We start from the raw sequence: 14,901 nt of genomic DNA on the forward strand, positions 1-14,901 counted from the left end.
AATGCAGCTTTATGACAAGCTCTCAATTTGTAAAAACTGCAGTATCTGGGAAGCACAATAAAACAAGGTATGTCTATAGTTCTAAAGCAAGAAATAAAAATAAGATTGCCTCAAAAATTGAAGGCTGGAGAGAGAACATTATTTGTGATGTTTTTGCTATATTGAAAGCCAACTGGTAATTAGAAGCTCTAGAATAACATATAAGCTTTACACCCGGGGTGAATGGAGCACAGAGGACAATTCCCAACCCTGAAGCTGGGGGATGCCTGTCTCTTGGTGCCCTGAGGTCTAATCCTATTATTCTCACCAGAGGAGTCAGCAACCACAACCAGCTCAGACCGAGATGTAAACACAGGGCCAAGTTTACATCTCCTCGTGGGACCTCCCCATGACATCACTGATGACCTCAACCAGGGGACCTTAAACTGAAGGTCTCCCAACACAGGAGTGGAAAGAGCAGCTCCACAGTGAAGGGTAAGATCCTTTCCTGGAAACAAGGTCACTCATCACAAAGGTGACAGGCTCCAAACAGAACCCTTGCCTTTCCCTTCTCCCTCCATCTTCCCCCTTCACCCAGATGCTCAGTCTCTGCACCCAGAAACCAGCGTCAATCTCTCTCTGCCCTCAGAGCCCATGTTCAATCCATCACACAGTCCACTTGGCTCCACTTCCTTATCTACCCCAGCTCCCACCATCTCACCATTTCCACTGCAGGCACCTTAGACTAAGCCAACAGCATAGAGAGGGCACACTGTAAGAGAGTGAACATTGAATCTGGAGAACTGAAAGACCATTAGTGTGGTTTTAGCTGTAAAGGAAGGAGGAAGAACAGAGTGAGACAAAACTAGAGAGTTGGGGAGGGATGGGCAGTGAGCTGCTTCATGAAACTACTTTAAATATTTGTTCATAGACATTGACCAAGAGAGAAAAAATGTGAGGTTATAGAAATTTATAATGTCCTTACCAGGAGATATTGGTAAGTAAAAGACACTTGCAAGAAAAGTTATGCCAAACCTAGACAGTGCATTACAAAGTAGACATTGCTTTGCTGACAAAGGCCCATATAGTCAAAGCTATGTTTTTTCAGAAGTCATGTATGGATGTGGGTGTTGGACCATAAAGAAGGCTGGGTGCCGGTCTAAGAAATGATGCTTTTGAACTGTGGTGCTAGAGAAGACTCTTAAGAGTTCCCTGGACTGTAGGAGATCAAACCAGTCAATCTCAAAGGAAATCAACCCTGAATATTCACTGGAAGGACTGATGCTGCAGCTGAGGCCTCAATACTTTGGCCACCTGATGCAAAGAGCCAACTCACTGGAAAAGACCCTGATGATGGGAAAGACTGGGAGAAGGAGGAGAAGGGGATGACAGAAGGTGAGATGGTTGGATGGGATCACCAACTCATTGAACATGAGTTTGAGTGAACTCTGGTAGATAGCGAAAAACAGTGAAGCCTGGCATGCTGCAGTCCATGGGGTTGCAAAGAGTTGGACATGACTGAGTGACTGAACAACAAACCAGCAAGTAAAGCATTTAAAAACTGAATGTATTTTGATAATATCAAGAAAGCTGACTGGTTGAGAGGGTATAGATGTTCACATCTGCAGATCAGGTGCTGAGTGATAACACTTTAGGACTGAGCAGGAGACATGTCCTCCTAATTCTGTCCTTCAGTTTCCCTAACCAACCACACATTTCAAGCTGACAGTACTTCTAAGAATTAGATGATAAAAAGAATCTGCTACCATGAATGTCATTAATGCTGTAATACCAAAAACCAAAAGTAAATCTTCAGGGTACATTTAGGAACAAAGAATTTAATTGAACAGACACTTAACTGAGCTGGAGATCAAGCCATCTTTCTGCTGCTATGTCTAAAGCCTACCAAAGAACTTGAAATAGGTAAATTTCAGGGCATCATTTATTTGTTATGGAAAAATGGTGCATTGGGGGACAGTCTTTGAAATACAATGTTGAGAGGTAAGACCAACAAAGTGACAGGTAAAAACTAGAAATAAAAGGTTACTTTTCCAATTAGCATTCAAGAACACAAAATGAAGGACTAAGGATGCCTGACACAAAACATTTCTAGACATGAAGAGTCACTGTTGGGCAATCTTGAATGTCACCCCATCTCTCATGAAAGTCTGCAAGTAGAGCCTGCTTCCTACCGTGATGTCAGTCCAAGTAGCCATACACACTGCTTGGAGCCTAGAGCATCCTTTTGGTTAGGGATGCCCCTCTCCTGTCATCTGCCTTCCCAGAGGGAGGCATGTCCAGCTTGGGGAGTGAGACTACAGGCACTGCCTCAGTGCTGACAGCCTGGTATCTGCTCAGTGCCCCACTGACGATCCCATCTGACAATGCATGTGAAGTAAGGACAGGAGGTGATATTCCAGAAGCTGCCCAAGAAGTCAAAAGAGATGGTACTATTATCCTTAGACATAAGGAACTGTGGGTATTACTGACCACTCATTAGTGATTATTACCTGTTTTGTATGGACCATCAAAATACCTTAAAGTATCTTGCATTCCCTGAGACTATTTGTTGTCAAAATTTTTCCTTTGAGGAATGTTTCCCTTATGTTATAAAGCCACATCCCATTTCTCATTTATTGAAACTGAGAAACTGAGGGAAAGGACAAGGAAAAAGATAAAATGAAAAAGAGAGAGAAAAGGAATAGATGGAGGAAGGAAATATTAAATTCCTAAGGAAGAAAGAGCCAACCAAACCTGGAAAGGATGATACTAGACAGCTATCCAGAGACCAAAGCCTAGAGCCTGCCGTGTGTACAGAACAGAGCTATTGTTAAGAGACTCGCTGGTTGTTTAGTTAGTCTCTCCTCCCTGATTTGCCTTTCTTTCCAAACTCTCATCTGTGATGCAGAAGCTGGGTCTCTGCAAGTCACTGCAGCAGTTCAGAGACTCTTTTGCCAGGTGGCCTTTGTTAGGTCCTGCCAGTAGGGGGCACTAGAGGGAGACTTAAGGTGGGGAACACAGCTAATGTTCTACCTGAATCTGCTACTAGCATCACCTCAGCCCTGGGACCTGACTCCAGCTCCCGGCTATTAGCACCTGGAGAACCAGCCCCATCCTGCCCCCTCACAAACATGACCAGCAACCAACCAGGCAGTGACCTCTCCTCAGAGATACGAGCATCAATTCTTTAGGGCCTCTCTTCCTAGTTCTCAGGTCTGGAGACCTGTCTGAGCTTATGGTAGCTGCTTTCTAAAATCATTACCCCAGGGTTTCACTTTTCTAGCCCTCTAATCCCTATGTAATACATTTCTTATATTAAATCCTTTCAGTTAAAAAATACTGTTTTTCTCACTAGGCCTTTTCTTCTCATGGACTCCTGAGAAATTCTACAACTTTAACCATCAACCTCCTGGCAGTCTAAATTCGAGCTATTACTTTGATAAGGGAATCCAAAAATGCTGAAACAACTATGACACAGAGAAAATGACTGTGTTCTACCCCACTAAAATATGGAGCTATAACTTGGGTTTGGAATATTTTAACAGTTAGCCATCATAAAGAAATGACAACTCAAACTTTTAATATGAAAATACAAGATTATTGGATATATTATTTAATAGTACATTCTAAAAGTATAGTTAAGTACTTGAGTAATTTTCAGGAATGAGAGAAGAAACTAAGAGAAACATTAATGGAGGTTCCTATCAAATTTTACAAGGAAGGATACATTGAAAATTGAACATAAATGGTGAAAATGGTGAGGGTCTTACCATTATCCAATCAGAGTCAATAATGGTGCTCAACCTGTGTGCAATGATCACCACAGTGCACTGGGCAAATCTCTCACGAATTTTTTTTTGTATTAACTCATCAGTTCTAGAAACAAAGAAGTTGATTTAGTTCAGTAAAGACAGGAAAAGCAGACTTAAGACTTAAAAATATCCTATGATATTTTTACAATGTTTTTAAAAGTCAATACTTTAACATATAGTCTTGTTCCTAAAAAAACTAAGTAAAAACTCTACTTAGAAATTTACTATTTTTCATAAAATGATGGAAAATTAGTCTTCCCTCCAAATTGCCTGAAACTATCAGGAGCTGGATTTAGGAATTCAGCTCTCTTATGATGCCTCATAACAACATTGACACCATATAACATGTCTTGGTTTTATCCTTTGTTTTCTGGAATTAATATTATCAACAGATATCCATGAGGACAAGCAAGCACTTAGAAACATTTCGAAGATTCACTAAATGTTTCCCATTTACCACATTTACAAGTCAGTTTAACATTTCCTGGGCTCAGCTCCATACCTTGGATCCACGTATGATGTGGCTTTGTCAAGAATCAATATCTGATTCTTCCTGAGAAGAGCCCTGGCAAGGCATACCAGTTGTTTCTGACCAACACTCAAGTTCAATCCAGATTCTGCTAATTCAGTATTCATTTTAGCAGGAAGACTTTCGATGCATTCTTTAAGTTGTACCTGTGGATACAGAAAGAATGACATTTTTCTAAGCAAACTGCTACTGAAGTAGACAAGCCTCTTAGACGCTAGAACTTTGACATCCTCAGGACTTCTTATGTATCTTACATGTACAGCCGGATGATGGGGAGAGCTCCTTCCAGTGAATGTTAACTTAGAAAGATGGTGGCGTCAAGTCAGGACAGAAAGATCTCAGTGTCGCCCATTCCCATCACAGGACATCCACCAGAAACCCCACCTAGGGGTTAGTTAAGGAAGTCTCTCAAAAAGTGAAGCTATTTCTCCCAATGTGATTTAAACAGAAATGTTAAAAGGATCTTTATGGTTGAGTCAAGTTTCCCAAAGTACATTTTGCATAGGGGTTGGTACACTAGAGAAAAACTTTCAAAAATTTTACAGAAGCTCTGGTTCTCTGAAGATATAGTCTTATTGGCCCTTTACTATTTTCTAAAGTTTAATATATGCAAGTTTCAAACAATGGCAAACTGCCCCTTATACATTAGTAATCCTGGAGCCCATTCTGATGATGGTTCTTTCCCAAGTTTAATCCTATAAACAGTGGACCAATCAAATTCATTTTCTTCAGTGTCATAAATGCATTGTAGTGAATGAAAACACATGAAAAATAAAACAAAACATCTTATTTCCCCCAGCATATGGATATAGGTTGCTGTTGTTCAGTCGCTGAGTCATGTCCAACATTTTGCAACTGCTTGGACAGCAGCACACCAGGGTTCCTTGCCCTTCACTATTTCTTGGAGTTTGCTGAAACCCATGTCCATTATGTCAGTGATGCCATCCAACCATCTTGTCGTCTTTTGTACCCTTCTCAACCTGTCTTCCATCTTTTCCAGCATTGGGGGCTTTTCCACTGAGTTGTCTCTTCACATCAGGTGGCCAAAGTACTGGAGCTTCAACTTCATCATCAGTCTTTCCAAGGAAAATTCAGGGTTGATTTCCTTTAGGATTGACTTTCTTTATCTGCTTGTGGTCCAAGGGACTCACAACTATCTTCTCCAGAACCGCAGTTCAAAAGCATCAGTTCTTCAGCGCTCAGCCTTATTTATGGTCCAACTTTCACACTGGTACATGACTACTGGGAAAACCATAGGTTTGACTACATGGGCTTTGTCGGCAAAGTGATGTCTCTGCTTTTTAATATTCTGTCTAGGTTTGTTATAACTCCTTTTCCCAGGAGCAAGCATCTTTTAATTTCATGGCTGCAGTCACCATCTGCAGTGATTTTGGAAATAAAGTCTGTTATTGTTTCCACTATGTCCCCATATATTGCAATGAAATGATGAGATAGGATGCCATGATCTTAGTTTCTTGAATGTTGAACGTTAAGCCAGCCTTTTCACACTTCTCTTTCACTTTTGTCAAGAAGATCTTTAGTTCCTCTTCACTTTCTACCATTAGGGTGGTATCAGGTGCATATCTGACATCATTGATATTTCTCTCAGCAATCTTGATTCCAGCCTTCATCCAGCCCATCATTTCTCATGATGTACTTTGCATATAAGTCAAATAAGCAAGGTGACAATATATAGCCTTGATGTACTCCTTTCCTGATTTGGAAGCAGTCCAAATTGTTGCTTTGGAACCAGCTGTTCCCTGTATGGTTCTAACTGTTGCTTCTTGACCTGAATACAGGTTTTGCAGGAGGCAAGTAAGGTGGTACGGTATTCCTATCTCTTTAAGAATTTTCCACAGTTTGTTGTGATCCACACAGTCAAAGCCTATAGGGTAGTCAATGAAAAAGACATTTTTCTGGAATTCTGTTGCTTTTTCGATGATCCAATGGATGTTGGCAATTTGATCTCCAGTTTCTCTGGCTTTTCTAAATCCAGGTTTCACATTTGGAAGTTCTTGGTTCATACACAGTTGAAGCTTAGCATGAAGAATTTTGAGCATTACCTTGTTAGCATGGGAAATGAGTGCAATTGTGTGGTAATTTGAACATTTCTTGGCACTGCCCTTCTATGGGTATGGAATGAAGACTGACCTTACCAGTCCTGTGGCCACTGCTGAGTCTTCCAAATTTGCTGGCATATTGAGCGCAGCACTTGAACAGCATCATCTTTTAGGATTTAAAATCAGTTCAGTTCAGTTCAGTCGCTCTGTCATGTCCAACTCTTTGCAACTCCATGGACTGCAGTATAGCAGGCCTCCCTGTCCATCACCAACTCCCAGAGTTTACTCAAACTCATGTTCATTGAGTCAGTGAGGCCATCCAACCATCTCATCCTTTATTGACCCCTTCTCCTCCTGCCTTCTATCTTTCCCAGCATCAGGCTTTTTTCAAATGAGTCAGTTCTTTGCATCAGGTGGCCAAAGTACTAGAGTTTCAGCTTCAAGATCAGTCCTTCCAATGAATATTCAGGACTGATTTCCTTTAGGATGGATTGGTTGGATCTCCTTGCAGTCCAAGGGACTCTCAAGAGTCTTCTCCAAAACCACAGTTCAAAAGCATCAGTACTTCAGTGCTCAGCTTTCTTTATAGTACAACTCTCACATTCATATGTGACTACTGGAAAAACCATAGCATTGACTAGATGGACTGTTGTTGACAAAGTAATGTTTCTGCTTTTTAATATGCTAAGTTGGTCATAACTTTCCTTCCAAGGAGTAAGCATCTTTTAATTTCATGGCTGCAGTCACCATCTGCAGTGATTTTGAAGCCCCCCAAAATAAAGTCTGCCACTGTTTCCACTGTTTCCCCATCTATTTGCCATGAAGTAATGGGACCAGATGTCATGATATTCGTTTTCTGAATGTTGAGCTTTAAGCCAAGTTTTTTGCTCTCCTCTTTCACTTTCATCAAGAGGCTCTTTAGTTCTTCTTCACTTTCTGCCACAATGGTACTGTCACCTGCATATCTGAATTTATTGACATTTCTCGTGGAAATCTTCATTCCAGCTTGTGCTTCCTCCAGCCCAGTATTTCTCATAATGTACTCTGCATATAAGTTAAATAAGCAGGGTGACAATATGCAGCCTTGACGTACTCCTTTTCCTATTTGGAACCAGTGTGTTTTTCCATGTCCGGTTCTAACTGTTGCTTCCTGACCTGCATACAGATTTATCAAGAGGCAGGTCAGGTGGACTGGTATTTCCATCTCTTTCAGAATTTTCCACAGTTTATTGTGATCCACACAGTAAAAGGCATTGGCAGAGTCATAAAGTAGAAATAGAGGTTTTTCTGGAGCTCTCTTGCTCTTCTCATGATCCAGCAGATGTTGGCCATTTCATCTCTGGTTCCTCTGCCTTTTCTAAAACCAGCTTGAACATCTGGAAGTTTAAGGTTCACATATTGTTGAAGCCTTGCTTGGAGAATTATGAGTATTACATTACTGTTGTATGAGATGAGTACAACTGTGCAGAGTTTGAGCATTCTTTGGCATGACCTTTCTTTGAGACTGAAATGAAAACTGACATTTTCCAGTCCTATGGACACTGCTGAGTTTTCCAAATTTGCTGGCATATCCAGTGCAGCACTTTCACAGAATCATCTTTTATGATTTGAAATAGCTCAACTGGAATTTCATCACCTCCATTAGCTTTGTTCATAGTGATGCTTCCTAAGGCCCACTTGACTTCATATTCCAGGATGTCTGGCTCTAGATGAGTGATCACACCATCCTGATTATCTGGGTTATGAAGATCTTTTTTATACAGTTCTTCTGTGTATTCTTGCCACCTCTTCTTAATATCTTTTGCTTCTGTTAGGTCTATACCATTTCTGTCCTTTATTGAGCCCATCTTTGCATGAAATGTTCCCTTGGTATCTCTAATTTTCTTGAAGAGATCTCTAGTCTTTCCCATTCTATTGTTTTCCTCTATTTCTTTGCATTGATCACTGAGGAAGGCTTCCTTTTTTAATTTTATTTTTATTTGGAGGTTAATTACTTTACAATATTGTATTGGTTTTGCCATACATCAATATGAATCTGCCACAGGTATACATGTGGTCCCCATCCTGAACCCCCCCTCCCACCTTCCTCCCTGTACCATCCCTCTGGGTTATCTCAGTGCAATTGTATAAAGGATATATTCTTATAAAAGTAACTGGCTCCAAAACATCATATCACATTTTAAACAAAGGAAAGCACTGAAAAAGTTATAATTTAAGGAAAACAAAACAAATAACTACTATTCAAAACTATACATCTCAGTATCGAATACTTCAGATTGATTTTGAGCTTGGGAAAATGATAGAATACAGCAAAACTGAAGAATAATACACTGGCCTCTAAGGCAGCCTGCCTCCATCATTGCTGTGTGCACTCTGTGTAGTGGCTGCTGACGCCCCTCACAGGAGGGGAACACAGAGGTCAGGTGGTTTCCACATTTGGTGGAAATTTCTTACTTTTCAAATAGAAAATCTGGTGTGGGTCAGAAGGAGACACTGAAATGCAAACAACAGATGGGGAAGAGCTTTTACTAGAGCAGGGCCAGCAGTAAAGGAAGTTCACCTAACACAAACCCTGGGGAAATGGACATGTAACCTGTTGCTCCTGTAAGGACCAAACCCCATGATTCCTGATGCACCAGCAGCTGATGCCCAGGTTTCTGTATCTTTGTTTCCTGTGTGATGAGACACACTTGTGTCCTAACAGAGACACTATCAATGTCAGACATTTAACTGTATGATTTCTTCCCAGTTTGACAGGACATTTTTGTTGTTTAGTTGCTAAGTCATAGACCTTATAGACTACTGTAGCCCACCAGGTTCCTCTGTCCATGGGATTTCCCAGGCAAGAATATTGGGGTGGGTTACCATTTCCTCCTCCAGGGAATCTTCCCAACTTAGGGATCAACCCCACTTCTCCTCCATTACAGGCAGACTCTTTATCACTGAGCAACTGTGGAAGCCCCCATACTTTACTCTTAATTCCAAATTCCAGTATCTAAGGTGTTTTGTTTTTGCTTTTAAACAGAAGCAACACATCAATGATTCATTTCCAGAGTTTTATCTACTATGACCTTTTAACCTCTGAGTGATAAAGTGCTTCATCTTCAGGCACTACTCATGTTATATTTTTGGAGCTGCCTTTGCTTTTTAGCACCCCAATAGCACCAATTTCTGATGAACTTTTATCAGTTTACAGTAAGTTGGCAAATTTCAGTACATGAAAAATGTATTTTCAGCATATTTAGAAAAATAACCAAAATGAGACAGGCAGCATCCATAGGATTGTCTTCCTTCTGAATGTCCATTACTGCCAATGAAAAAGGAGAAAACAGAACTAGAGGACCTTAAAAAAAATTTTAAGCCATCATTTCCATTTAATTGCAGTTCATAAAGAGGAAAACATAGTGGTTCCCTCCTACTCATTCTCAGGTTAACTCTGTAAGTTTGGGTTCACATATCCAGTTAGGCATCATTTACAAGTTAATAACTAGGGTTTCTGGTTCACTTAAAACCTGACTTCATTGATTTAGTGATACCTCTTGATGAGGGTGAAGGAGGAGAGTGAAAAAACTGGCTTAAAACTCAACATTAAGAAAACTAAGATCATGGCATCCAGTCCCATCATTTCACAGCAAATAGAAGGGGAAAAGGTAGAAGCAGTGGCATATTTCTTCTTCTTGGGCTCTAAAATCAGTGCAGATTGTGCCTTGAAATTAGAAGATGGTTGCTTCTTGGCAGGAAAGCTATGGCAAAACTAGACAGTGTGTTAAAAAGCAAATATATCACTTTGTTGACAAAGGTCCATATAATCAAACCTATGGTCTTTCCAGTAGTTATGTACAGATGCAAGAGCTGGGCAATAACGGAGTGCTGAAGAGTCAATGCTTTTGAACTGTGGTACTGGAGAACACTATTGAGAGTCCCTTGGAAAACAAGGAGATCAAACTAGTCAATGTTAAAGGAAATCAACCCTGAATATTCTCTGGAAAGACTGATGCTGAAGCTCCAATATTTTAGCCACCTGATGCAAGCAGTTGACTCATTGGAAAAGACCCTGATGCTGGGAAACATTGAAGGCAGAAGGAGAAGAGGGATCAGAGGATGAGATGGCTGGATGGCATCATCGATTCAATGGACATGAACTTGGGGAAACTCCAGGAGATGGTGAGGGACAGGGAAGCCTGGCATGCTATAGTCCATGGGGTCACAAAGAGTCAGAGGTGATTTAGCAACCAAACAACAATAACATAGAGTGATAAATCACCCCTTTATCCAGATCATCTAGGAGTTATTTCTTTATCACATTTGTATGTTTTTCAATGAATGATTTGGTAAGTTTTCTTTTAAAATAGTCATAAGGAATCAATTCCTAGAGAAACATAATGATGGGATGATTTCTCTAAGTGATATCACCAAAGTTAACAGGGTTAATTCCAGAAGCAATACATGGAAACCACACACTTGACTTTGTGAAATAAACTCACATTTCTTTCTTTTTATAGAAAGTTCCAAATGTAGTTTAAATAGAAGTAGAACTTAGTATTTTTATAATTTAGATTGCCTATAAAAATAGGCAAGGTATATAAAAATACTTCATTATTTTTATAATTTAGATTGCCTCTCTGTCCATGGAACAATGTGTTCTAAAATTCTAGAGTAAGGCTACTTGAGAATCTGTGAAAAAAGATCTCAATCTGGGAAACAAATATAAAAATAATTTACCAGTACTTCCAGTTATTGTTTTTAAGATGTGTCCCAATTTTCACCATTAAATTTGTCCTATGAATTCAAGAGTAGTGGATCATCCTATCGTTCTTTGTGTTTAATGGTTAAATGCTCTACACACCTCTTCTCTTGTAGAATTTTACTGTAAAAGACTCACAAACTTAAATGAAATCAGAGGTGCACTGTTTTTCAGGCAGGAGAAGGTGAAGCAATAGACTCAATTTAAGAAAACAAAATCCACATGCTGCTGAAAAGCAGGGTGGGTATATAAAGACTCAGTCGTGACATCCTTCAGAAACCAGAATTACTGGCTGGAAATGGTCATACCTCCAAATCTGCCTGCTCATAGTCAAGGTTCGTCTGTATATTACAGATTTCAGAGCTTACCTAGAAGGGTGACACTAAATGATAAACACACCAATTCAAACCAATGTGAACAATCAATCTCTCAAATTTGTGTAACAACAACAACAAAAGATTTAAAACATATGCCACACTTCTCTGAAATGAAAAGATCAATAAACATTTAGTTATTATTAAATTATTATTATTATTTAGTAGTTATTTAGGTAGTGCATTTTCCCTGTGTTCTCCTCTAAGAGTCTAATAGCATCTGGTCTTACATTTAGGTTTTCAATCCACTTTGAGTTCAGTTTTGTATATGGTATCAGGGAGTGTTCTAATTTTATTCTTTTACACATAGCTGTCCAGCTTTCCCAGCACCACTTACTGAAGAGACCACATTTTCTCCATTGTATATTCTTGCCTCCTATGTCATAGATTAGTTGGCTACGGGTTTGTGAGTTCATCTCTGGGCTCTCTAGCCTGCTCCATTGATTTGTATTTCTGTTTTTGTGCCAGTGCCATACCAACTTGATTACTCTAGCTCTGTACTACAAACTTTTTTGCCAACTCAATAATACATTCTGAAGTCAGGGAACCTAGTTTCTCCAGCTTCGCTTTTCTTTCTTAAGACTGCTTTGGTTACTTGGGGTCTTTTGTGTTTCCATTAAGACTGTAAGATTTTTGGCTCTAATTCTATGCAAAATGCCATTGGTAATTTGTCAGAGATTGTACTGAATCTGTAGATTCTTTGGGTAGTATAGTCATTTTCACAATATTGTTTCTCCCAATCCAAGAACGTGGTATATCCCTCCATCTGGTTTGCATCATCTTTGATCTCTTTTGTCAGTATCTTGTAGTTTTATGAGTATAGGTCTTTTGTCTCCTTAGGTAGGTTTATTCCTAGGTATTTTACTCTTTTTGTTGCAATGGTAAATGGGACTGTTTTCTCAACTTCTCTTTCTGATCTTTCATCATTAATTTATAGGAATGCTCATTCTTACTTTTTAAAAGCAAAAGACTATGTATGGCAGAATCACTACAATATTGTAAAGTAATTAGCCTTCAATTCAAATAAATTAAAAAAAGAAGTCTAGGGTTTCTGCCATCAGTAGAACTGATTTGTAAAAGGAGTGCAAATACACAAAATAGTTAAAAATAAAAAAATAAAATACAAACTGACAGCAACTTTATAGTCAATTTTTTTTTTTTTTCATGCAAGGGTGAGGAAACTCAAAGAAGTAGAGCAAGGGACATGACATAAATAACAGAAAATTCTTTTGAAATGAACCAATCCATATAAAAGCTGAGCAGATGTTCCAGGGTTCTGTTATCTGCATTAATGCTACAGCATTACAATGACATAATTGCTAATAAATAATCATCATTAATTCTGACTATATAATTTACCTTTATAAACACTTTTCTATGAAACTTCTACATTTTTCTAGTATGATCTTGTTTATATCTTTTAGCTAATAAGGAAAAATTACCATTGTCCCCACTCCGGAGATGTTTCCTAAGACCAGAGGAATAAAATGAATATTGGAGTGTAATGGAGTAATTAATTCACTAGGTCACTAGTAGAATTTGATCCCACAGTTTTAACATCTTCTTGAGTACTCTGCTAAGGACAAGATAATGTGTCTATTTGTTCAGGGTTCTAGGAAAATAGCTGAAATGCAAACATGTCACATTATATTGTTGCTTTTCATCATCATCAATACACATATTTTTAAGCGCACACATGTCATCAGTGTTTTCTTAGGAGGTTACCGAAGTCAGTGAAACTGATACGCTCCCCTTAATTATCTGCAAAGCTCTCAATGTAAACACACATATACTGATGCTAACAAGTTAATTACAGTTACTATTAATAAATTACCTCTTCTAAGGCATTCCACAGTTCGTTATCCGTATGCTCATGATAGGGATCCAGATTTTCCCTCATTGTCCCAGTGAATAAAACGGGCTCCTAAATATGCCAAAACAGTGAGTGTTATTACCTTAACCTATTTTATTTTATTCTAATGTGTACAGACTGTCAAAATTAAAATACAAAACATCTAAATTCATTAATTATTAATAATAAAGTTGCAACTGTATGTTTACAAAACAGTAGCTCTAAAATAATTTTCCATTGTACAAAGTGTGCTACAAAATATCTTCTGAACTACTGAACACTAACAGAAGAAAGTGTTGAAGAAGTTTTTTTTCATCTTAAGGAAAAAACTGAAGACAGAGGAAGATTTGATTTTTTTTAAAAATACCACCCTGGTAATAAACATCTGTTTAAACACTCACACAAAGTGAGGAAATAATTACATGAGAAACTTAACATCAAGATCTACATAAATTAACTGTCAAGCCTGGTGTGACTGGGAAATATCGAAAGCATGATTAGTAGAGGTTTGTGCCTCAAAGCAAACCATTAAATATTTACACATTAGCACTGAAGATTAAACTAGGTTATTTTCTCCATTGGTCAGATTGTCTTCTAGGATCTGGAATCTCTCCACATGTGTGAAATGAACATCCCCACATGTGCAAGGAGAACGTCAGCTCCTGGGGTCTGCAGCACCCCTGTCCATGGAGAGATCTCCTCTGATTTTGGCAGCAGCTGGCCCCCACATTCTCTCAGGGGGGAGAATTCTCATTCTCATCTTGTGTCAGGATGGCCTGCTTCAACTTCGTTATTAACTGCAAGGCCAGGAGGACCTGAAACCCACTGTGACCTGTGTCATGATACTTTAATTTAAATAGTTCTTCCTATTCATCTGCTTCAGGAGGAGCCACAAGTAGATTACTCTGGAAATATATGTCTGCTCTTGGCCTCAAGAGAGAATCCTGTACATAAGCTCATGTAGGCCATTTACATTTTCCTCTGGCAGGCTCGGTAAGCCAGGCCAGAAGAATATGGGCAGAAGAGAAGAGCCCAACAGGCTCCTTTCAGTGGAGGGGGCAGGACAAGGGGAGGCACACATGTGGGAACAAGAGGAGACCTGACTCCTCCACAAGTGCCCAGAACTGCTCAGAATCCCCACGTTTAAATCCTGCCTGGCCTTGGGGCTGGACTTTCCTCCTCATTTCACAAAAGCCTAAGAGGAAAGACGAAGAAGATAGACATTTCTTTTCCCTAATCATGAGGAAGAATGATACTCAGGGAGCTTTCCAAACCTTCCATCAATATGGTCTCAGGTTTAAGTCTGGTGAAAGAGAAATGAATACAGAAAACTCAGGGTGTGCCACCAAAAAAAGAGACATATGCCTGAGCACAATCCACAATTAAAAAGACATTATAAGGGGAGATTTATTCGCACAGAGTTGATTAAGTGGCCAACATGCTTCCAAAGCACTGAAAATCACTAGTCATACAATATTTCAGAATGAGTACTGAACTGAACTAAAAAACCTCGAGACCAAATTTAAGGTTTCCCTTAAAACTTGAATTTAG

General features: G+C 39.2%; 1 protein-coding gene across 1 annotated transcript in view; it reads right to left on the minus strand.

The window, feature by feature from the left end:
- Positions 1-14,901, minus strand: part of LOC102185549 (multidrug resistance-associated protein 4) — a 170,431-nt gene that overhangs the window by 19,604 nt on the left and 135,926 nt on the right. The window contains 3 exon segments of the mRNA XM_018056443.1: positions 3,750-3,855; positions 4,294-4,466; positions 13,333-13,422. Of these exon segments, the coding sequence (XP_017911932.1) occupies positions 3,750-3,855; positions 4,294-4,466; positions 13,333-13,422 (369 nt within the window).

This window comes from Capra hircus, chromosome 12 (assembly GCF_001704415.2).
Source record: "Capra hircus breed San Clemente chromosome 12, ASM170441v1, whole genome shotgun sequence".
Classification (NCBI taxonomy): Eukaryota; Metazoa; Chordata; class Mammalia; order Artiodactyla; family Bovidae; genus Capra; species Capra hircus.